General features: G+C 35.6%; 1 protein-coding gene across 1 annotated transcript in view; it reads left to right on the top strand.

Annotated features, from left to right (window-relative positions):
- The window catches only part of TPO (thyroid peroxidase), a 213,695-nt gene that overhangs the window by 58,311 nt on the left and 131,774 nt on the right, over window positions 1-23,610 (top strand). Inside the window, exons 8-9 of the mRNA XM_027690190.1 lie at window positions 4,361-4,452; window positions 18,369-18,496. Of these exons, the coding sequence (XP_027545991.1) occupies window positions 4,361-4,452; window positions 18,369-18,496 (220 nt within the window). The remainder of the gene's footprint in view (window positions 1-4,360; window positions 4,453-18,368; window positions 18,497-23,610) is intronic.

Genomic DNA, 23,610 nt, shown 5'->3' with positions numbered 1-23,610 from the left:
CAAGGTTAAACATGATTTTGGCAAGTTAGCAACATCTTACTAGTAGTTTCTGTGTTGTTGGACATATTAATTTGTGGTTATGGTAGTCTTACTAGCACTTGTATCTCATCTTGTAGATTGACATCACATACTTGAACTGTATCACTTGCTTGGTTAACCTTGGCTAAGAGCCAAACTCCCACTCAGACTCTGTCTCACTCCGTCCTCAAACAGAACAAGGGGAGAAAACAGAATGACAAAGCACTTAGGTCAGGATAGATACATTAAAGATCACTTATCATTTACCATCATGGCCAAAGCAGTCAACATGAGGAAACTTAGGTAAATGTATTGCCTATTAAAATAGATTCAGGCAGTGAGAAACAAAAACAAGACTGTCTATCACCTTCTTCACTGACCTTGAGGTTCGTTTGATTTTTTTTTTTCTCACTCTTTTCCTTACTCCTGTCACTGCTCTTCTGCATTTTGCCCTTTATTTAAACAGTTTCCCAGAAGTGCTACCAGCTAATCTGCAGGACTCAGATGAGCCCTTGAGTGGATCCAGTGGGAGCTGGCTGGAACCATCTGTGTCAGGCACAGGGCAGCCCCGACTATGTCCCACCCCTGGAAGCACCCCAACCCCCAAAGCCTTTGCACTAAGACCCAGTACACACTCTACGTGAGCTGGCTGCCACCCTTCTTGCAGGTCCAGGAATATTGGTGCCCTCTTCGTACGTCATGGGTGTCACTCTCTGGATTTTAAGCCATAAGCTGTCCAGAGCGGTTACTTTTTTTTTTAAGACTTTTTAAAAGCCTTTTAGTTTGTTATAACCTCGAATTCGCATCCGGAGAAAAACTACACATTTTTGTCTAAGAGAAATTCTTTTAATTTAGTGAGAAAAATAAGACATTTTGGCAAAAGGTTTTACAGGAGTAAAATACAACCAAGAAAAACATTCACTAAAATACCCAGAACAAAGACCCATTCCACAGAAAACATCCATTACAAACAAACAATATACTAGCTGTAGTAAAACACAAATCATTGGTTTTAAGTTACCCACAAAGGAAGGAAAAGAGTAACAGAAGATTCAGTGCTGCTGGGAAAAGTCTTCAGGATATTTTATGGTAAAACAGACTGTTTTCAAAATTTTTCTATTTGATAGTTATACTAAATTATCAGACTTTTCTGAATTTGCAAAGCTTGCAGTGTGATTAAAAATCATCAGGATAGTTTCATTTGATTTTAATTTTGTCTTTTGGAGTTTGCCTATGACATGATTAGCAAGTTCAATAAATGAGTTTTTATTTATATACAAGAGGTGTCCGGTATTATTCAGTAATGTTAACCACAAGACAGATTGTTTTAAATAGTAAAGTCTTGCTGACTGCTTGCTGTACATTGATCTGCTGTAGTGCATTTTTAGGGTTGTTTGTTATTTAGAGATTTAGTGTAATTCGCAGACTGAAATAAACACCCCCTTGTTGAGGGGACTCTAAGTTGACCAGAACTTTCATAGAGATATTTCTAGATCTGGAAAGCCTAAGGCTTTTGACATTAAAAATAAAATCCAGGCTTTATTAAAATAAGTAGTAGAATGCCTTACTTTTTAAATTGAAAATCGTAATGATTCTTTCTAAAGGGTTATAAAAGGATTTATAAACAGCTCCTACTTGTTCCACAGTAAATGTGTTCTCGTTTTAGGTTTAGTGTCAGCTAACTTGGTGATTTCCTGAGTTACTGCTGGTTCTTCAAAATCCCCTGTGATCCTTACAAAGTTTCTTTCCCTCACCATGTAGTTCTGCTTTTTTTTTTTCATGCTACCCCCTGGGGTGTCTCAGTGTTATGAACTGCAGACTCCCATATCCTTGCCGTCTCTCTGACCCCTTCTCACTTTACAGGGTATGTTGTGTGGGTTTGTTTTTTTCCTCTGAGCATACTCAGCTGTTGCTGAAGCAAAGGTAAAGATCAGGCAAAGGTTTTTTCCTCTCCCACAGGATACTTGCCAATCCAGCTCTCTCAAAAGAACAAGCCACAGCTGAGAATAAGCAAATCAAACAGATAATGCCTGCCCTAGAGTAAGTTTGATTTTTCTTAGGCTGACTGTCTATGATTTGGGTGGGATAAAAGAACATCTAGGTAGTAATGATTGCTGGAAATCTCACAACATACCAAATACCTATTTTTCTGACATCAGTACCCAGCAGGATACTCTATTGTGGCCATGGAGTGGGGAGTTATCTGTAGCAGATGTTTCATTTTACATAAACACTCTGATAGCCTGTCTCAAACTATTGTTCCAGAGCTTGGACTGGTGCCTTCCACTTCATTGGGAGTCTCATCTGCTTAGGCAAGAACTGCGGTAGCAGATAGTGTATGTCCATACTGTGTTTTGTTGTAAGAACAGGGAGGAAAGACTACCTGATTACTCTAGGGCTGCCATGCAAGAAGACAGAGTTCTTTGGAGAGATGAGAGCACTGCACCTTCCATGAAAGTAGTTGAGTATATGCATGGAAGTTTTTAAAATGTTGAATGAGGTCATTAAGGAGCAGTCCACGAGTAAGTGAGGCAGAAAAGGCAGGGAGCAGACTAAAAGATTTGTGAATTTGTTTTCAATCAAGTGGTAGACGTGGCATAGTCTGAGAGAGGCTGTGTAGTTTGTTGTGACTCAGAAAATGAAAGAAAACTGCTGAATTGAAAAGCAAGTCTGCTGGGACGTTGTGGGAGGAGGGAAATTTCTTCCTTAACCTTTTATTCTTAGCTTTCTCATGTGATGGATATCAGTTTTCTCTACTTAAAAAATAATTGTTTATTTATTCTGCTGTAGTATTTTATGTCATGGTAAGCCCTGGATTTAGGGATTTTTAAATACCTAAGTTCATGTCTTTTGATATGCTCAAATTGCTGAATAGGTGGAATAATTCCACTTTCAGAACCTGTTTGACTCATGGACCTGTGATAGTTGTCTACTGCTGGAGACAGTGGGATTGCCCAGCAGGCAGACTCTTCAGTGAAGAATTTAGTGCCAACTTTTTTTCAGTATTTTTATTTAAAAATTTAGACATTTTCTTCTGTTTCATCAAGTCACTGTGGTCATCTATGAGTATGAACTTGGTTTTTGTGGTCTACTGTATGTATAAGGACCTACAAAATGTTGTAGCTACTAAGGTCGGTGCTTGCCTTAGACGCACAAGAGCAAAGCATAATGATTCCTTCTGCTTACATCATCTAGCACTGTACAGAAAGGACTCCTAACAAAAACGTGCTGAAATTCAGAGACCTCAGAGATAAGCTGAATTCTTAGACCTCAGCACTGAACTGACAGATATTTGTAATGGAGAAAATGCACTTTTGTTGAATTTAGTTCCATTTTGCTAAATCTTCAAGATATATAGAATAGATACATACAAAAATATACGACTAAGAATGCCTTTTTGACTTCTGTGATGTTAGACTTGACAGGCCTATAATGTGAAATGATTTACAGACAATTTCAGGTGAATTCTTTAGATGGAAAAATGTGGTTTTGGTGATTATGAATATAATGCTGTGCAATTGATTTATGTGTGTTATTGATAAGACCAAGTGCTGTCTGACAGTAATTGTATATTATTGGTGCTATTTGTTAACATTTTACATTTAAGCAGAAATTACACAGTGATGTGACTTTGTGCTGTTTCCATTATTATATGTTGCAAAAGCCTTAAGCTTTCCTGGAGTCACTTTTAACTACTAAAGTAGGATCATGGTGCATAACTGCTAAAAGGAGAGATATTTTGAAGAGTATAACTGTGTAGTCTTAGCGTATTGACATAGTATCAGCAATTCAGGATGATTGTTTGCTTTCAATTTCTGAATTTGAGAAGGAGCATCTTTCTTGAAAGTAATTGGCATTTTAAGGAAAAGATATATCTGTTAATAAAGTTATGTGTCCAGTTAGTATTTGCCTGAAAGTTTCCTGTTAGCTTTGTTTATAAATACAGTCCATGGCTATACTCAAGTGGAGACTTTCAAGACTCGGTAGGCAATTTACTTATCAAATTAATGGGTTTTGTGTAACTGACTTTCTCATTTGGTTTTGAATATCTCATTCTCAGTAAAAAAAAAGGCTTAATCCTGCAGACAGTTAAGCATACAAATAGTTCTCATGAGCACAGCCTTTATAAGATGATACCTAGCTACCTTTTTTCTTTCTAGACATTAAGCGTAGCATACAGACTTTCTATTGACTATCTTTCTTAAATGCAAGTAGTATTTCTGTCTTGGTGTGGTGAATCATGTTGAAAATTCTTCTTGTGTTTTACAGCTGGAATAGATATTTTCTGATATCTACATGTCGCTTTAACAAAAGTATTTATTTGTCATGATCTGATTTCCAGGTTCCCCTGGACCATCCAGTGATCATAGCAGTGGAGCTTCATCACCTCTCTTTGACAGTGGCTTACATTTAAATGGAAACTCAACTAACACGGTAAGCAAATTAATAGTAAAAACATGGTGTAAGCTATGTAAGTTCTCTTCCCATTTTGAGCTTCAAAGTGTAAGACTACCCTAATTCTGTTGGTTGTTTGCATGTTTGTTTAGTTGATTTTTAAGTGCTTATACTGTAAAATTCCGTACTTAAAAAGTCACCAACATGGGGCCCTGGAATGCTAGGTTCTTACTCTGAGGCAGCTGAGAAGGTTGTAGGAATGAGCACAGTAAGATTTATTCATAGTTTACATGAATTCATCTGAACTTTTTTCATACTTTGTTGAATTATAGCATTGTACTATTGAATTTAATCCAGCTAGAGATGCTGAAATGTACATGGAATTCAGAAAAGTGTAAAGTTGAATTCTTGAGGCAAACTTTTTTAATTGGAATCTTCAGTGTCTGAAAAAAAATATTTAGATATGATAACATAAATGCATTATATACAATAAATAAATAAATAAATAATAAATGGAAATATGCTTTTCTGGGCTGATACCTGTATTTTAGTGCTTGGTATCCAAACTGGTCATAGATACAGAAAGTTTCATGTTTATTTCTTTGTAATCATCCGCGTAATTATTACCTCTAATTACCTTGTACTGTTGTCTTAATAAAGAGCTCAGATCTGTCCTCGGGGTTCAGCATTTTGCAATGCCTGTCTACCAGGTGCTCTGTAGACAAAGTCCATTCTGCAAAGCACTTACATTGTGAGAAGGTGGCTATGGTCAGATGATTGCCTTTGATTGCATTAGCATGTTTTAGTAAATTATTGCCTATTAAGTACTAGAATAATGTGCAATAACAATTTTTAATAATAATTATTACAGTACTTTGGGAATTGCACACTGAATTCTATGCATTATAAAAACAAATAAGTGGCTGGAGTGGTGTAGACTTGTAACAGAGTAATTTAGATTTAGTTGTCAAGGTAACACACAAAAACCTCTTTATGAGTTTGAAATATAAGTGGAAAAACAGAAAGTCAAAGGGACTACTAAGGTTCTAACTTGCTTTTATACAGCACTTAATTTTTCTGAAGCTTGACATAAAGTCACATGAAGACCTATGTATGCACCAGACACTATGACCTAGAAGTGGAATAAAGCAGAACAATCTACCTAGTTCATTGTAAAAGTCATAATCTCCCTTCGTAGTAAACAAAATGAAAAATTTTCAGATTCTTATTGTGAAATACAAAAGCAAGGTTCTAAGTACTTTGAGCAAGAATGACTGGCTTTTGAGATCGTTGACTCTCAAACTAAGCTGTGAGTGTAACTGAGCTGTGATCACATCTTAAAAAGTGGTTATAAATGTGTATCAACCTAGTGAGTGCTTCTCTTTTTTTAAATTGGATATTTTCATTTTTATGGTAAAGTAAGAGCAGAACTGATGTTTCCTCTAACAGTATTGCCCAGTAAGACTAATGATATTTAAATCCCTTTTTTATGTCACCCTGGTAGGGGAAATCTGACCCAGCCTTAATATTGCATCTTGCAAGTTTGTGTTGCAGTTGTACGTACCTTCCTAACCACACTCAAATCCATGCCGTATTAGACAATGCACCTGTATTTGTGAGTGGAAATGTTGCTTCAAATAGCACACAATGGAAAGGAAAGGACAGGAATGAGAGGTAAGGAATTAGCGTTATGCCAGTTTTACCAAGCTGTCATACAGCATGTCTGTTCTGAAAAACAATAATATTGAGGCACTAGACCTAGGTTGTATCATATAGACAGTACTTTAGCCATCTTAACAGCAAGCTCTTTCTGCCTAATACCATTATACCATTTTCAGTCTGGTGCTAGCTTGCCTCTGTTAGATCCATCTTTATCACCTCTGCTGTGAAGCATCTGTTATATGTGATGTGATATCATCCTCAGGATTTGTATACATCCTTTCTGTAATATCAGAGCAGTTTGCAGTATAGCACTTTAAACAGGGTTGTCTGGAACCCAGAGAAATAAGCTGAAGTGCTCTCTTCACACCTAATTATTTTGTGCTTGGACACTGTGACAAATGCTACAGGGATTGGCAGTGGCAGTTATATTCATCTGAACCTTATAAGTGGTTTATTAAACACAATGTGAAATTCTAGAGGGGAAGGTAAAACATACAAAGGAGGTGGTCTCTAGGCCAGTGAGTACAGGTTGTTTACCTGGAGCATTCTAACTACAAAACAATGAAGAAAATCCTGTAGAGATATTCTCCTAGGTGTCCAAATATCCTAGATATCCAGGCCAGCTCCCTGAAGAAATTGGTGGTGAAGAAAAAAGACCAGAAATAAAACAAATTGCTATTTAAGACACTATGGAATAGTATGACAGTTACAATGCAAAGGCATAATGCAGTAGGTTTTCATTTGTCTGAGAATCCAGTTTCCCTGAATTATCTAAAAGTAATGTACTAAAAAGTGAAGTGAGAGCAGAGTAAATTATTTTCTATGTGTTCATGTAATTTAAAAACTTTTAATTTAATTTTGATAGTATGTTAAGTTTAGTTGGTTAGATGGAACTAAACAGGCACTTAAAATTTCCTGAATTGCTTTAAAATATTTTTTCTTTGATGCCTTTATTTCAGCTGCTAAATTGAACAGTTTTACTTTAAAAAAGGCATTGCCTACTTCATCAACAAGTGAAGTTTTTAAAAAAGGAAAAATACAAATGCTCAGCTCTTGGTGGAACCAGTAGAAGGCTACATCTTTAGTGCCTGTGATAGTTCTGGTTCCAAAGACTCGATCCCAAGCTCTGAAAGGCAGAAAGGAAAGAGGATCCGAGAAAGGGAGTTGGAGACACCTGTTCTGAGAGTAAAGCCATTCTGATGGATACTTTAGGAGAATGCATGACCAGAGCATTAAACTGAGATAGAATGGGTTTTATTCTTTTAAATCCTCCTGTAGTGTATTCCAATTTGGTATAAACACACTATTAATCATTCTTAAGGTTTATTTTATTCTTTAATTTTTATCATCCTGTAGCTCATTTTGAGAAGAGAAATTTCAGTTCTTTTCTATTAGAATGGTTTTGCATGTGATACTGATTGCCTCTGCCAACTCTTCATCTGAAACTCCATGATTTTCTCACTGAATATGAGAGTAATGTAACTTCAAATTTACTTCCAAGTCACGGTGTGTCATTTGGTAATGATTTTGGTAAAACAATTAATGTATTAAATACAAAAAATAGCTCACTCAGAGTCTTCCATTTATTTGCTGAAGGGAAACAAAATAGATGAACACAGCCAGCTACACTTAAATAGTTTGGACTGCTGCTGTGCTGAGGACCTTTATGAAATGAGATAAACGTGCTGCAAATAAGTGTGCTCTTTTTTCTCAATTAATAAAACATGAAGTGACTAACCGTTTTCCTTATCAGGGAAAAATAATCCAAATTTTCTGTTTCTGAGTGCACCTCTCAGAAATCATAGCAGTAGAAGCTGCAAAGAGCCTTTTAAATATCTTCCTGCTCCACTATTATAGCACTTTAAGGAAATGCTTTTGATATAGAGGATTGATATTGCTTGATTTCGATTTAGCTGTACAGAAGTGATGTGTTTGTCTGATTCTGATTAGACTTGATTGGGACTTTCACTATGATATTAATGAAGCAAATAAAAGGTATTTTAAAAGTCTTACCTTTTAGTTATATTGATCCACGCTGTCACTGCTAATCCATTTAGCAGACTTATTTCTTCTAGTATTCAACATTTGATTGATCAGGTTGGTCATTTCATATGCACAGAAAAAAAAAACACTTGTTTAATTTCCCAGTGAAGTTTAGTCAAATGTGGGTTTAGGTTTGGTTTGGGGTTTTTTTTTGTTTGGTTTTTAACTGAGAGCCTTAACAAAAGGCGATGAAAGGAAATACGGCATGGAAAATACAAAGTCTTACCTAGCTGCTGAATGAATGGATACTGAACAATATTTACTGTTTTATGACATCTAATACTAGTTTAAAAAGTGCTCACTTAAACCACTGAAAATTAATCTGATATTCACACACCTGCAAGGAAGAAAGCTTGAATTTTTAAGCAGGGGCTGGACTAAATCCAAGTCTGTTTTCACTGGAAGTCAAAGACCAATAAAGGTCAGATAAAAGATTATGGCTTTGTTATTTATCTTTCAGAAAAAAAGTACAACAGGATCACAATGGAACTATTATGCCAAGCAGAAAGAAGTAACTTGCATTTGTTAGGTATCTGGTTTCATTTTTTAATTGTACATATTTTCCCCATACCCAGCCCTTGCATATGAATACACTGTTTCTTTTACTTCTTGAATTTGTTCATTTTAATTTGTGGCAGCAGCAAAAAAAAAAAAAAAAAAAAAAAAATTAAAAAAAAAAACCCATTTTTTTTTTTTTTTTAATTTTTTTATTTAAATTTGTGGAAAAAAAAAAAAAAAAAAAAAAAAAAACAAATTCAGAGATAAAGCCCAATTTATTTATTTTTTTATAATTTCTGATAGAAATTGGTCATTACTTTCATCCTTATCTATTTCTTTTTTTTTCTTAAATTACACATAAAATTGAGATATTTTGAGTCCCCTTGATGAATTATAGGGAGTGATTCATCTGACTAGTCACCACAAAATCTGCTTTTAGGGAGAGTTGTATTGCTCTGTATTGCTGCTGATGTTATTGAGTACCTTTTGTTTGCACAGATAGATAAATGAGTTTTGAGGAGTGGTGTTATTTTTTAGTGAATGATGCTCTTCTGTTTGACTTATGATTTAGGAGTACAATATGAGAGCTGTAGAGGAATTAAATTTGCATTTGATTCTTGAATAAAATAATCTCTTTTTTTCTCTTATTGTCTGTTCCTCTGTCTATACAAAGGTGCAAAATGGACCACTTAGGTCAGAGTTAGATTATAAAGAGAAGTTAGAAATTTAAAACTCTCTTATAAGCAAATGTGAGAAAACAAAATTATGGCGATTTCTCACCTGTTGCCAACATGGTGAACAGAAACATCTTTCATGTGTTTCAGCAGGGACTATCAGAAGTACTTGTTTGGAGGGAAATATACAGGGTAGCATTCATGAGGTTGAAGACTAAATGAGGAAGCTGAAGTGTTAGAGGAAATGAAAGCAAGGTTTTTCTTTTTTTCTTCCCCCCATGCCCCCAAACTAGACAGATCTGTTGCCCTGAGTTAGTGTTTGATTACTGTCCCAAATACCGGGCCCTGGTAATGATCAGTGTGGAAACAGAGAGGCATGCAGTGATGAGCTGTTTCTATGTTTGATGTTAGCATCAATGAACTCCAGCAGTTCAGGTACATGTGTAACTGTCTTGTAGTGAAAAATAGTAAAATTGAGTTCTCCCACAAAGTTGCATCCACGGCCATTCCACAAGTTCCTGCAACAAATTGACCCTTACTGAGCTTCTAGTTAGTGATAGATGCAAGAGTCAAGGCTCAGGTTTATCCTAACCTTGAGCTAATTTTTCTAAGCAAAGACAGAATGCGCCATTTGGAGATGGCTGTCTCTACCAGCTGAAGTTTGGGTACACTTGCATTTATAGTGTAACACCATAATGATCTCAACATTGTATTTTTTGTATTTTTGTTATTTTTCTTATGTATTTGTTATTTTCTTATATATTTCTGACTGCTATTGTAGTTTTTGAGGAGTCATAATTACTTCCTGCTTTTTGTGCTGAGATTTAATATAAACTACTCTGTCCCCTGTCCCCTATCCCCAAAGGGATAATATGTCTGGGAAGGTGTTCCAGGCAAGGTTGTTGAGGTTACTCGGGAACCAATTACATACTAGCCCAAGGGAAACAAATTAAAGAAAAAGGTGGAAGATTCTGTCAAATAGTCCATATGTATTCTCTAAAAATATCTTACTTAGGCTTGTACCCTATTGGTTCATTAAAAAAATAATAACGTGTTAGCTCCTAGCAGCACAATTGTAAAGAAATATTCATTAATATTTCCATTGTAAATCACCTCTGGAGAAACTTACATAATTGAAAGGTTTTTAATTTGTTCCTCACCAGTAGAATAGTAATCCAATTGATTTAAATGCATAGCTACTGCAGTGAATAGAGCAGTAAGTCCCTAGCATGTACTGCTCTACAGGCTCTCCATGCAAACATCATATATAGGTGCTCAGTCTCTGCAAACTCATCCATTAATTAAATGAATTAAATGTCATAAAGTCATTGAAATTTCAGAAGCATGCAGCATTAGAATTAAAAGTGTTTCTTTTCTTTGGTAGGAAGGAGAGGTTGTTTCACATGCTGCTTCACTTTCCTCCCATTTCATTAAACGTCTGTCAACTAAGTTATTGTAGAATAGAGATGTGTAATTAAAAGTTGCTGCTTTCACTGAATTTTGAAGCCATCATATTACATGTCCAAATTGTTACTTCATCTGAAAGAGCTTGTTTCCTGTATAGAAGCCTTTATCTACTAAATGATTTGATGATGCATACTTTAGCAGATAATTACTGTCTTCTTAGAGCCGTCACAGAATTGTGCACCTGCATCTAAAAATTCCATTCAAAATAAGTAAATATAGACCCTCTCCTGAATACATGTTGCATCAAAGGGATGCACAGGTATTTTGATATGATAATTAAATCCCTCTGCATTATAAGACAAGCTGAAAGCTCTGACTCCTCTTTACAGCAGTTACCACCATAATTTGTTTTATTAACTGGGCATCACAAGAGTTTCACTCATGTCTCTACTCCTGGCTGAATGTTTGGTATTTGTGTTGTTGAACAATTAAAATAAGGTAATGTAAGACTCTTTTACTGCTATATGGAGCAGTCGTGTTTTCTTCTCCAAGCAGCATACAGCCTCTGCTCCCTATCTGTCCCTGCAATAAGTATTAGCAAATGCTCAGCCACACATAGGTCAGATAAGTTCATTGATACACTAAAAACTAACCTACTTATATAAAAAAAATATGTAATATATATACAATATATACAAGTATTTCAGTCACTGACCTGACTAAAAATACACCCAATTCGCTATGAGTTGAATTGTTGCTGGTGCAAGAAATTATGTAACTAATTCTCTTCCCCCAAAATAAGTTTAAGACAAATCTTTCTATTTAAAAATCATATTATATTGAAGGCTTTCTTTTGAGAATGCTGTAATATTTTTAGTAATGGAGCTTTGACTAAATGCACTCCAGTTTGCACCAAAAAGATGCAAGAAAGGTAGTATTTTCTAATCTTAAAGTTTTTAACAAAATCCACTGAAACTTATTGGCCAATGTTTTCAGTTATAGCTCAAAGAAATTAAGCTATACCAAGATATTTTAGCTTTCCAGATTTCAAAGCATACCTGGAAGCCACTCTTAGTCATATTGATTTAGTATTAGGTAGTCCTGCAAGAAGCAGGGGTTTGGACTCAGTGATCCTTATGGGTCCCTTTCAACTTGAGATATTCTATGGTTCTATGTTTCTATGATTTCAACCTCAGAGTTGTTTTTACAAGGAAAATATATCAATATATAAGCATCAAATATATTAATGTTGCTACCATTTTCATATATATATTTTACAGAGAAATATTTTATATTCTTTTCAGAAATCCTCAGAAATGCTCACTAAAATGGAAACAGCAAAAATTACCTTGAGACATAAATAAAAGCATCATCATTGTCATCTTTTTTTGGACCAGTGTCAACAAGGACAGTAATCTAGAATTAGTCATACATCTTACATTTATATATTCTTGGTAGAAATACAGGTTTATGGAACAGGATCAAGACTTTAATGATGCACTTTGAAATATTAAATCCTCTAAAGCAAAAAATGGATACATTCCAAATTATCAGTAAAAGGTTATATTTTTTCCTAATGGATATCACACTTGATTCTTATTTCATAATATAGTACAATCATAGACTCATTTAGGTTAGAAAAGACCTCTATGATCATTGAGTCCAACCCAAACTTAACTCAGAATGGCCAAGTCCACCACCAAACCATGTTTCTAGGCACTCTGTCTACACATCTTTTAAATATCCCCAGGGACAGTGACTCAACCACTTCCCTGGACATCCTCTTCCGCTGCTTGACAACCCTTTCTGTGAAGGAATTTTCCTTGTTCCACTGCTTGACAACCCTTTCTGTGAAGGAATTTTCCCTAATATCAAACCTAAAATATATACTATATATACTAAAACTGGTATAACTGAGGCTGTTTCCTCTTGTCCCATTGCTTGTTATTTTGGAGAAGAGACTACCTACAGCCTCCTTTCAGTTAGTTGTAGAGAGTGATAAGGTCCCCTCAGAGCCACCTTTTCTCCAGCCATTTGCCTTCTTGGCCACCTGGGCACTCTGCTGGCTCACATTCAGCCGGCTGTCAACTGGCACCCCCAGGTCCTTTTCCACTGGGCAGTTTTCCAGCCACTCTGCCCCAAGCCTGTAGATCTGCATGGGGTTGCTGTGACTCAAGTTCAGGACCTGACACTTGGTCTTGTTAAACCTTGTTTGGTCCATCAATCCAGCCTGTCCAGATCCCTCTGCAGAACCTTCCTACCCTCCAGCAGATCAACACTCCCACCCAACTTGGTGTCATCTACAGACTGACTGAGGGTGCCTTGATAAAGATATGGAGCAGGACTGAGCCTTGGGGATCATGACTTGTGACCAGCTGACAGGACCATTCACCACCACTCTCTGGGTCCAGCCTTCCAACCAGTTTTTTACCCAGCTAGCAGTGCACCTGTCCAAGGCATGGGCTCTCAGCTTTTCCAGGAGAATGCTGTGAAAGGCAGAGTCAAAGAGTTTATTGAAGTCCAGGTAGACAACATCCACAGCCTTTCCCTCATCCACTAGGCCAGTAACCCTGTCACAGAAGATCAGGCTGGTCAAGCAGGACTTGCCGCTCCTAAACCCATGCTGCCTGTGCCTGATAACCTTGTTGTCCTGCACGTGCCTCATAATGGCACTCGTGATGGTTGTTGGTCAAAGCCCCATCCAGCCTGGCCTTGGATACTTCCAAGGATGGGGCATCAAGACTTGCCTTTCTGCAAAGCAGATAGTGTTTGTAATATGCGATGAAAAGCATATTTAAAAGCAAGATTAACCATGATGAGTAATGTGATCCTGAGTATTTCTGATTCCAAATTAATTAACCCAGCTTCAACCTTCCTGAAGCCCATGTTTAACAAAAGAACAGTATGTCAACCTAAAATAACACTTTGGCTGCTTTCAAGGTGTGGCACTAGTAGAGCTCTGCAAATTTGATGTCACAAAAAGATGAAAAATTGACAGTCCCAGCCAGCTGGGATCTTTTGCCTTCCTTCCTATGTTCTTAGTGGAAACTTAATTATAGAGACATGTCTGATTAGGTCTCTCACTTAGTGGAGGACTTTGTGGACTCATTCTACTTCTGGGAAGACTTTTTGGTTCCCCCATAATAAGTTGTTATATAGTTGTTTAGGAAAGCAACAAAGCACTTGCCTACATTGTCCTTAGGTCAGTGATATCTAATGGGATACAGAGTCATATCGTCCTCCAGGTCAACAGTACACAGCTGTCCCAGGTGGGTAGTGATTATGTGTCATTACAACCTGATTCTTGTTCACTGTTCTGTCAATAACAAGATTTTTGTGTTCAATCCATTTCTTAATGGACGGGTGTTACAAGTACATTGGCATTAACTGGCAACATTGTTGGCGGCTTCTGCAGAAAACCAAAGGTATAAAATGAACCCGAGCATAAAAGCTGCGATTGCAGAAATTATCTCTATTTTAGTGCTTTGGAGGAATGCAGTGGAAAGTTTTTAACATGAGCAGCAGCAGCTGTTTAGTAGAGAGATGGCTTGAAGGTCAGCCAGCTCAGCACACTGGGTTGGACCAGAGAACCATCTAGCCAAAAAGCTTGTTGCCAGCAGATGCCCTCAAGAAAATGCAAAATCAGAGGAAATATGTACAATTATTTATAGGGTATATTTCCTGAACCTCCAATGACTTTTGACATATGTGCTTCCTGAAGCAGAGTTTGTTATACAGACTAATCCATTCATTCTTTGTTTTTATCCTACTGTTTTTAACTTCTGATCAATAGCCCAGCTTCCTATGTGAAAGTGGCAAGTGAACCACTGTTTCCTAATCCCTTTCTCTGTTATTTACTTTTTACATACCTTGGTCATATAATTCCCTCAGGAGTTTCTTATCAAGAATCTTTGTTGACTTAATTGTTAGAAATCAATTCTGTTCCTTTCAACATCTGCTTTCCCCACAATTGCAAGATCTAAATTTTGAGTGTTAATTGCCTGTTCATGTCCCATTACAGTATGGGGAAAGTTAATAATGTCTTTCTTCATGCGCATTGCTATACATTTATCTATTATATTTTTATCAGTCCTTTTATCACAGTCATTCAATATAATGAGCTTCTTCCACAGCTGTTTCCCATTTGGTTTTCTTTTCATTATTCTTTGTTACTTGTTATGCATAGGAAACTTGGTCAGTCTGGTGTTCACCATCTTGTCCAGATCAATAATCTATATACTAAACAGCATATGTTACTTTGCGGGTCCACTCATAGTGCACTGCTGCTCTGTTTTGCTTGCTATTGTTTAGATAATTATTAATTTGATGATTTCACCTTATTTTACAGAAAATTAGTTAAGAACCTTTTGTGAGGGACAAAAGGTTTTTTAAAATCCAAGTAGACCTTGGAAAGAAGCAAATGCTTCTTTCATATTAATTAACAGCTTTGGACTACTCTAAAAGATATGTGAGGCAAGTCCTCTGTTTGCAAAAGTTGTATTCAATTGCTTCCTCCTCATTTTCTTATTTCTATCCATGCGTTTTGAAGAGGATACATATTAAATGAATAGATTATAGCTTAAACAGAACAAAATGAACTGCTGGTCCTGTGACAATATTTAGTTTCTGTGCAATAGTCTTATGGACATATTTATGCCCTCTTTTGTCCTTAAGAAGATGAACAGGGGTCAATCCAGATTTATGCTGTACCATAGACTGGTTAGTGAGATATGGCTTAATAAGAAATAACATTTGAAACTTGGATCAGTTTGACCCCTTTGTATCCTTTCCCTGTACTTGGTTGTTAGTGTTCAGACCATGCAGTAGGATTTCTGCAGGCATAAATGTACAGAACTGTGGTAAAAGAAATAAATTTCTCCTTCTGGTGTATTTTTCAAATATCAAAACTTTGAATTATTTTTTGAGAAGCCCCGTTTTCTTTATGAGTTTATGGAAGTTGTAACAGTTTAGCATTTTGGCACAAATATGTCTATGGTGCAGTTTCATAGCTTTGGGGTTAATAGATTTTGATGAAGTGGTGTTGGCCAGTTTTTCCCCTTCAGTTCATTAACTTAATGAATAACTGTTATGTACGTCTTCTAATTGTTACTTAAATTGAGGTATTTTTTCTTCACACTGATATCCTACTAAAGCATTTGATTGAAGAGACCAAATGAAAACATTAAATTGCCTAAGTGACCCACTCATTAGTTTTTGGCTGCCAAATGCTGTGAAATCACATACAATATCATAGAATATTGTTCAGCAGCCTGCTAAAAGAAGTACAGCAAATAGTTCACAAGAAAAAGACAGATTTGTATGTTTAAATTGTCTAGATGTTTTCTGTATGTTGAGAGTTTAGAGGATGGGAACAATAGATTAAGGTGTTGCAGGAATTTTCATGTTCCTTTATTTCCTGAATCTTGGGTTTAAATTTAATTATCATTATCAAGCATTTATGATTGATTGCTACCTTCTGCTTTATTCCTAGACATTTCAGTTTCCAGACAGACGATGGTAGATTATGTTGTTCCTTTTCAACTTCAGATTGCATGTGGTTCTGTCAGTTATTTAGGTTTGTGCAGAATTCTTTAATATGTGTCAGATTATTCACTGTGATATTAATAAATTTATGCTGAGCTTTGAAGACACCTTAGCCTTTTGTGACTAATTCTATAAAAGAGAATTAGTCTTTGGACTTGATTATGAAATATTCATACTGCAAAAACACCAGGAGATCTCAATCAAATGAAAGCTGGATGGTTCCATGGATTGCAAATTCTCTAAATGAAATTCCTTTCCTCAAAGCGATTGCTGTCTAAAAGATTCTTTCTTGTTACCAACTCCAGCAAATTCATTACAAATTTTTCATCTACTAGGAAAGTGTACCTCAGTCACTAAGTCTCAGTCATCCTGTTAGAATGTGAAACTCACTGTTTTGATTTATTTAAAGGAGTAAATAGAAAGATCAGCCCTCGCTGACTGTAAGAAGGAGCATTAGGGAGAAAATATAATCCTTAAATCCTTATGGGCAAGAAAAAGAAATAGACAATTCCCAGAATACTCTTTATTTTGAGTAAGTTTTATGGCTTTTGAACACCTGGACATAACAGAGCTGAAGTTGGGTCATTTTGTAGTTTACTTGCTCTTGTAAGTACTACTCAGTGCATATATGCAGCTCATATAAAAATAACCACCTTTGAACTGGAAAGTTTGCTGTAAAATATGGGAAAAAAATTTTGATTCAGAGACAGCACAAATGCCTAACTTCAAGGTAAATATCTATGTCTTTGAATTCTTCTCAGCTGCCTCTCTGTTAATATGATTGTTATCTTTAAAAAAGGGTGATATACTCAGCTGTCATAGTAGTGCAGGGCTATAAATGCCAATAAAAAGTTTTCAAGTTATGATTATTAAGTATTCTGTAAGAAACTCCTAGCTCATTTTATTGTGTATTTATTAAGCATTTTTTAAGCTCGTAATCATGCTCATAAATTTCAGTTAGTACACTGAGCAGTGGTTTCCAGCATTTTCTAATCCGTTTCTAATTTAATTGATTTTTACCCATAAACAGTATTTTGAAATAATTTGCAAAGAAACCCAGTTACCATCTTTTTTTGGGCATACTTCCATACTTTCAGTTACTGATACAGTGGTGTAAACCTCTGGAAATTATTACACAGGAAAAAACCCTACATATTCTGCAAGTGTATATCAACTAAGAGGTATATGTCTCTTCAGTTTCCTGAATATTTTAACTCTAGTGGTTCTGTGCCAACTTTCAAAATTTCATGAATATTTTTTTGTCATGTTTCATTCCTGGTGCCTTCATGCATTATTTACATGCAGTACACAAGATGATACATGTAAGAGCAGGCTGAACAGTCTGTATATATGCTCTAGGTTGGGTTTGAGCAGACCCTTTAATCAATAGCTATATATATCCAGGCTAGTTCCTCTAACTTAATTTGCATTTGAACACATTTGATATAAGGTTATTTTCTTTTGTAACATTAAATGAGTAGATTGTAAAATATTTATATTGTCACTATTCTGAGATCCGGACATCCTTTAATGCCTAGATATTTTCATCAGTTTTGCCTTTCTAGTAGAAGCATTTGAAGGAGAACTTCAAAGATAAAATTTCAAAATTCATCAAACTGTATAGATAGATAGATAGATACATAGATAGATAGGTAGTTATAGATAACTCAGGAATCAGAATTTTAAATCTACTGTTAAATAATAGAATGGATGAAAGCCACAATGAACAAATAAATCCTCTAATGTAGTATTTAATTAGGATATTATTTGTCTCCTTTTCTCTGATGATTTTTTTGAGGCATGTGGAAGATATGTACAGACCAAATTAATTTAAACTAAGAATGTATTTTATGTTGCATTTAGAGAAAATTCAGGGCATTTATGACTGAAAGCTGTTGCCTTCTTAGTAGCAGTTATTAAAATTAACATCACAAGCAAAATATCAAGATGGGTCGCATTCCTTTCTACATTCTTTTTATTTCTCTACCAAATCCTGAGTTTCTTGAATACTTTCATTGCTATGATTATTCACTTCTGAGACAAACAGAGCCAGAGATGCATATTCATGACTTTTTCACTGTATTGTCATATAAACTGCTCTTACTCTTTCTCATTTATTCTGCACAGGCCCCATCATCACCTTCTTCACCCATAGCTAATGAACCAAAATATGAGAAGCGCTGGCTAGACACCTTATCAGTTCCTTTGTCGATGGCTCGAATCTCGAGATACAAAACTGGAACAGATAAATTAAGGTTTGTAATCTAAAAGGGGAAGCACTGGGTTAGTTAGCTGTACAAGTGTTTTGAGATGGATTGTTGGCTTTATAAGAATTATTTGAGTGGAGATATGACAGTCATTAAAAAGTTCATCTTCTGTGCAGTTCATCCTCTCTTAAGATTAATGGCATGCATGGTGACTACCAAAGATAAAGTAAAGCTCCTACAAATACATTTCTGTAATCTGTTGTATCTTGGGAATTCAGTGAGCATCTGCAACTAGTACAAAGGTTAATCTTAGCGTTAGTTGAATTAACTTTGAAGATACTACATTTGGTTCTGTATGATTTCAGAGGTGATTTTACTGGACTTCAGGAAAGATGAAAGCAAAATTGAATTTTAATAAAGCATCAATAATTAATATGCTTGAGAAAAGTTTAACACATCACAGCATACATAAGCTTTTCCTGGACATCATTCCATGTGGTAGCAGTGCCTCAAATCTACCAGTTGTTGTGGGCCAAGTAGTCCATATGTATCAGGAGTTCATTCACTGTTGTTATTTTCCATATTCTTTATGTGTTACCCTATTTTTATTTGCTTCTAGTACGTATTAAGGACATAATTAGAATCTCTATTGAAGCATCAACAGTACAGGTCATCTGCTACCAGGAGGTATTAGAAATTCATGTTAAAACCTTTCTTGGTCTGTACCAAATTATTTACCTGTTTCCTAAAAATGACCTGAAACTCATTATTTTCTGGTAGGAGAGATTTTCTCCTTTAAGTTAGTGCAATTAATCTCCTAAACCACTTGGCAGCTCCTCTCCCAGACTTTGTGTTAAAGCATCAGAGGTGAATAATAATAAATTGTCCAGAAAAGTTTTAGGTTCTTCCACAGACTTTGTTTGAATTCTTAATTCTGTTTTATTTAGTCTCTCATCACTTCCTCCATCACTTTCTTCCTCCCTACTTCAACTGACCAGTTCATGTTGTCCAGCCTTTCCCAATCCACCCCAACCATTCAAGGCTTAGAAGTTCTCCTATGAATTAAGTGAACAGATCTCAGTGTGCACATTTAGACATCAACTCATCGTCAACTTAATATCAATATTCTAAAGTGTAAAGGATAAGTGAAAGAAGATAGAACGTTTAAACCTCTGACTTCAGTTACCACTCTGATAATTTGAAGCAGTTTCACTCCTGTGCTGTCCACTTCACCCATTAGATGGAGAAATCCCAAGGGATTCTAGTTCACAAAACAGTAACACGTGCATTTTGAGAATTCTTGGAAGTAAAACACCTTCAGATATTGTACTGGGTTTAGATGAGATGGAGCTAATTTTCTTCATAGTAATCTATATAGTGCTGTGTTTTTGTTTGTGACTCAAGCAATTTTAATAGCATACCAGTATTTTGGTAGTGGCCAGCCTGTGCTTGTGCACCATCAAGGCCTTCTCTTTTTCTTGCTCTGCTCCCACTCAGTGAATAAGCCAAGGGGTAGGCAAGAAGTTGAGAGGAGGCACAACCAGGGCCAGTGACCCAAATTGACCAAATTGACCATTCCATGCCACGTGACATCATTGCTCAGCAATAAAAACAAAACAGGGGGCTTGAGGGGAGCTAGCCTGTGCTTGGAGACTGACAGGACATCATTCTGCTTGTGAAATGTGGTGAGTGATTGCCTTTGCATCCCTTGTTTTGTTGTGGTTTTGTTTGCTGGGGTTTTTTCCTCTTCTCTTTGCTTATTAAACTGCCTTTATTTCAGCTCATGAGTCTTTTTGTTCTTCATATTGTCTGTGCTGTGCCTCTGGAGAACGGTGGTGGAGTGAGTGGCAGTGTGGATGGTTGGCTGCTGGATCAGGATCAAGCACTCACAGATACATTTTTCTTGTAAGAATTGAGGAGCTTAGAACTTTCAGTTTCAATACAGAGATTATTCTCTTGTGATGCATCTCATTCCCATATATATTTAGTATACATACCACTCCTTAATTACTGGTGTTTTTTTTTCATTTTTGTTGTATACACTCTGAAGGAAGATGAAATAATTCCACACAGCTTATCACCATCTCATGATACTTTACTTCTAGTGAGTGCTCCTTGCTTATTTTGATAAACCAACAGAAACATCTGTATAACCATTAAAGCAACATTGCCTTGAGATTAAGTGTGGATGAGGTGTTTCCCATGTTGTTATTAAAAGTGTTTATTTTTGCCAAACTGCTCTTATCATAAAACCTACGATCAGTCTAAATAACAATCCTGCTTTCAGCCATATCTACATATCTCTGTTCCCTTTCACATTTCAGCCATCAGTCTAAAGTCTGGAGTGAGTCCATGACAATTCACTTCCCTGAACGTATCACAGATCCTTCTGACCAATTTACTAATTTTTCCATACTCTGAATATTTACTCTAAGCCTATTTGCATACAATCTTTGACAGCATGCCTGTTTTTTTTCTGTATGATATAAGTCCATGAATCTGTCATCCTTGTAACTTTTTGTCTCTCTCATGTTCTTTGTCATAACTTTGTTTTGTTGCAATGCTTCATTATATTTTATCCACTAAGTTACCTTAATTGGTCTTGCAGAGGTGCCCTGGCACCAGAACAGCCAGATTACTTTTGAAGTCAGTGTTGGAGTTGTTGAAGTGTTGGAACTGTCATCTGTAGTGTCACATACACAATTGTGTGCCTTCTGCTGAGCTAGATGGACTGTATAAAAGGTCTTTTTCCCCTACTTCCTACAAGAATTAAATTCAGAGAGGGCTATATAATTCTTTCCTTCAAAAATTACCTACAGCCCTTTGGCTTTTGGCATTGCTTTTTAACTATGCAAAATATTATGGCTTATGAAAGGGTATTAAAGTCTGTAGGATCACTTTGCTGTCTGTCCATTCACAGGTAATGAACACTCTGAGTTCTTCGATTCCTCTTTTACCTGATAGGAAAACATCTTTTACATCTGGGGAATTATTGCAATTGGCTACAGCAGAACTTTCCATACTTTTGTTACTATACTCAATCCCAAACTCATTTTTAAAAATATATAGTATTGTATTGTATATGCTATGTATAGTGTCTGTAAATGAGAATCCAGGTACTCTTGCTGTTCTGATGTGGTGAACTGCCATCAGCCCATCTGGATGGCTCCTCTGACCTCATTCACTTTACTTCTCCAAACAATCTTCGAGATTGTTTCATATTTTCAGCATTTTTTCTTTAAATAACTCACAGATAACCTTAGGAACAAGAAAAAAGATTGTCTGTCATAAGGTCGAGTAGAGTCTGATATTTTTCCTGAATGCCATCTTTTTGTTACCTTTATATTAAAAAAACCCCAAACAACAAAGTATGACTATGTATGACATGTCAGCATCTTGCTCAATATTCATTTTTCAGTTGGAAATAAGTTATATAGCTGGAGTTGTCTGTTAGACTGTAGTTTACTTTTAGTGTGCCTTAGATCAAATCTAGTCTAATCTAATCAGATTTGGCTGTATTGTTTCCTTTGGGGTTAAACTATGCAGTTTAAATTCTTCTATACTCCATATGAGTTTTCTGGTAGCATTGGTAAAAAAAGGGCATATTTTCAGCCTACTCTTGTGTCATGAGAAGGCCAGGATCACATGTATCTGTTTGATTGTTATTCTTTTTTTTCATTTGAAGAGAAAGGAGTTGCCTTTGGCCTTTCATTACACTTGACTTTTTATTATTTTTTCCAAGGAAGACTGGTGACTTAATGACACAGGAGTATGTTTTTTATATATTTTAGATTCTGTCAGAACCATACATATTAAGAGAAACAAGACAGAATGGGATATATTTTTTCCTTCCTTATAAAGGAATGACTGAAAATACTGCAGAGTGTGACTATCAAGTATGTTTGTCCATACCACAAAACAAAAGCAAAAAAGTTACCGAGAATATTTTAAAGGAAAGTTAAGAAATGTAGTAGATGCCATTCCTCTTCTCAATGGAAGACTAAACATTGTATTAAGAAGTGAAATCACTCTGAATCAGTGTATGTCATATTGTTGATATGATTGGAATCTATCTGAATATTTATATGCAGTAGGCTGATTAATCTTTTTGATTACTTAGCAATTCAATATTTTTTTTTATTCAATTGTCTTTACAATATAGCATTACTACTTCTATTATTCTACACTTCTCACCAATCCACCAATGTAGTTTTTCTCTGTAAGAAGTAAGGTTATATATAGTGTGAGAATGCTGTTGCTCTGAATATGGTTAATTGGCAGTTGGTAATGAAAACATTTTTCAAATGTTGAGGATAGAGTTGGTCAATAAGTCTGATGTAAGTTTAACAGAGAAATAATGAGATCAGTAGGTCTTTCTCAGCCAAAAGAATTTGTAGTTCATAGTAAGTTTTGTGGGGGGGTTTATTTAAGATATAAAAATAAAGATAGGTAGTCTTATAGAAAGTGGAGAATGTAGTTCACTCATTGTAGTCTTTCAGTTTTCTTATGAAATGTCTAAATTGTTATTTGAGAAAATGTAGATAAGTATTTTTAGTCCTTATAGCAGATACTCGTAGTACTGTATAATATTTTTTATACTCTGTATTGACTGGAGCTTTGATGAAGGTACAGTAGCTACAACCCCTTGAACATTATGAGTTTAGACACTGAAGAAAAAATGCTTATTTAGAATATGGAAAATTGAAGTAGTGAGTGGAAGTAATTCAGTTCCCATATCAATGAGCCCATGTAACTATGGTCTCCATACAAAATTACCTAATTAGATTTAGGTGTTGCTTTCTATTCCTTGGTATTCTGACCATTGAAATTACTCGTATTGTGTAGTTGATTTTTTTTAATGGGCTCACTGTTTTTTTAACAGAATCTTTCTGAAGAATTGTATTTTCCATTTAACATTTCAGTAAGTTAACAAAATGCCTTAATTAGTTAAATAAATTGAAAACTAAGAAGTGAAATAAACCATTTTGAGAAATATTTAGGAGTTAAACATAATCTGTCTGAGTTACAAAACCTTAATGAGTACTTGCTCACCATTTTTTGACACATCAGTTAGAAGCATAATGTCTATGTTACTTCAGTTATCTTATTTGATTGCTGTAAGTGTAATAAAAATAAACCAAAGTTACAATGCTGGAAGCAAA

The sequence above is a fragment of the Neopelma chrysocephalum genome, unplaced genomic scaffold, assembly GCF_003984885.1.
Source record: "Neopelma chrysocephalum unplaced genomic scaffold, ASM398488v2 Primary Assembly neopelma1_80b, whole genome shotgun sequence".
NCBI classification, from domain to species: domain Eukaryota; kingdom Metazoa; phylum Chordata; class Aves; order Passeriformes; family Pipridae; genus Neopelma; species Neopelma chrysocephalum.
The sequence above is the reverse complement of the archived record's forward strand: the minus strand, read 5'-3'. Positions and strand labels throughout refer to the sequence as shown.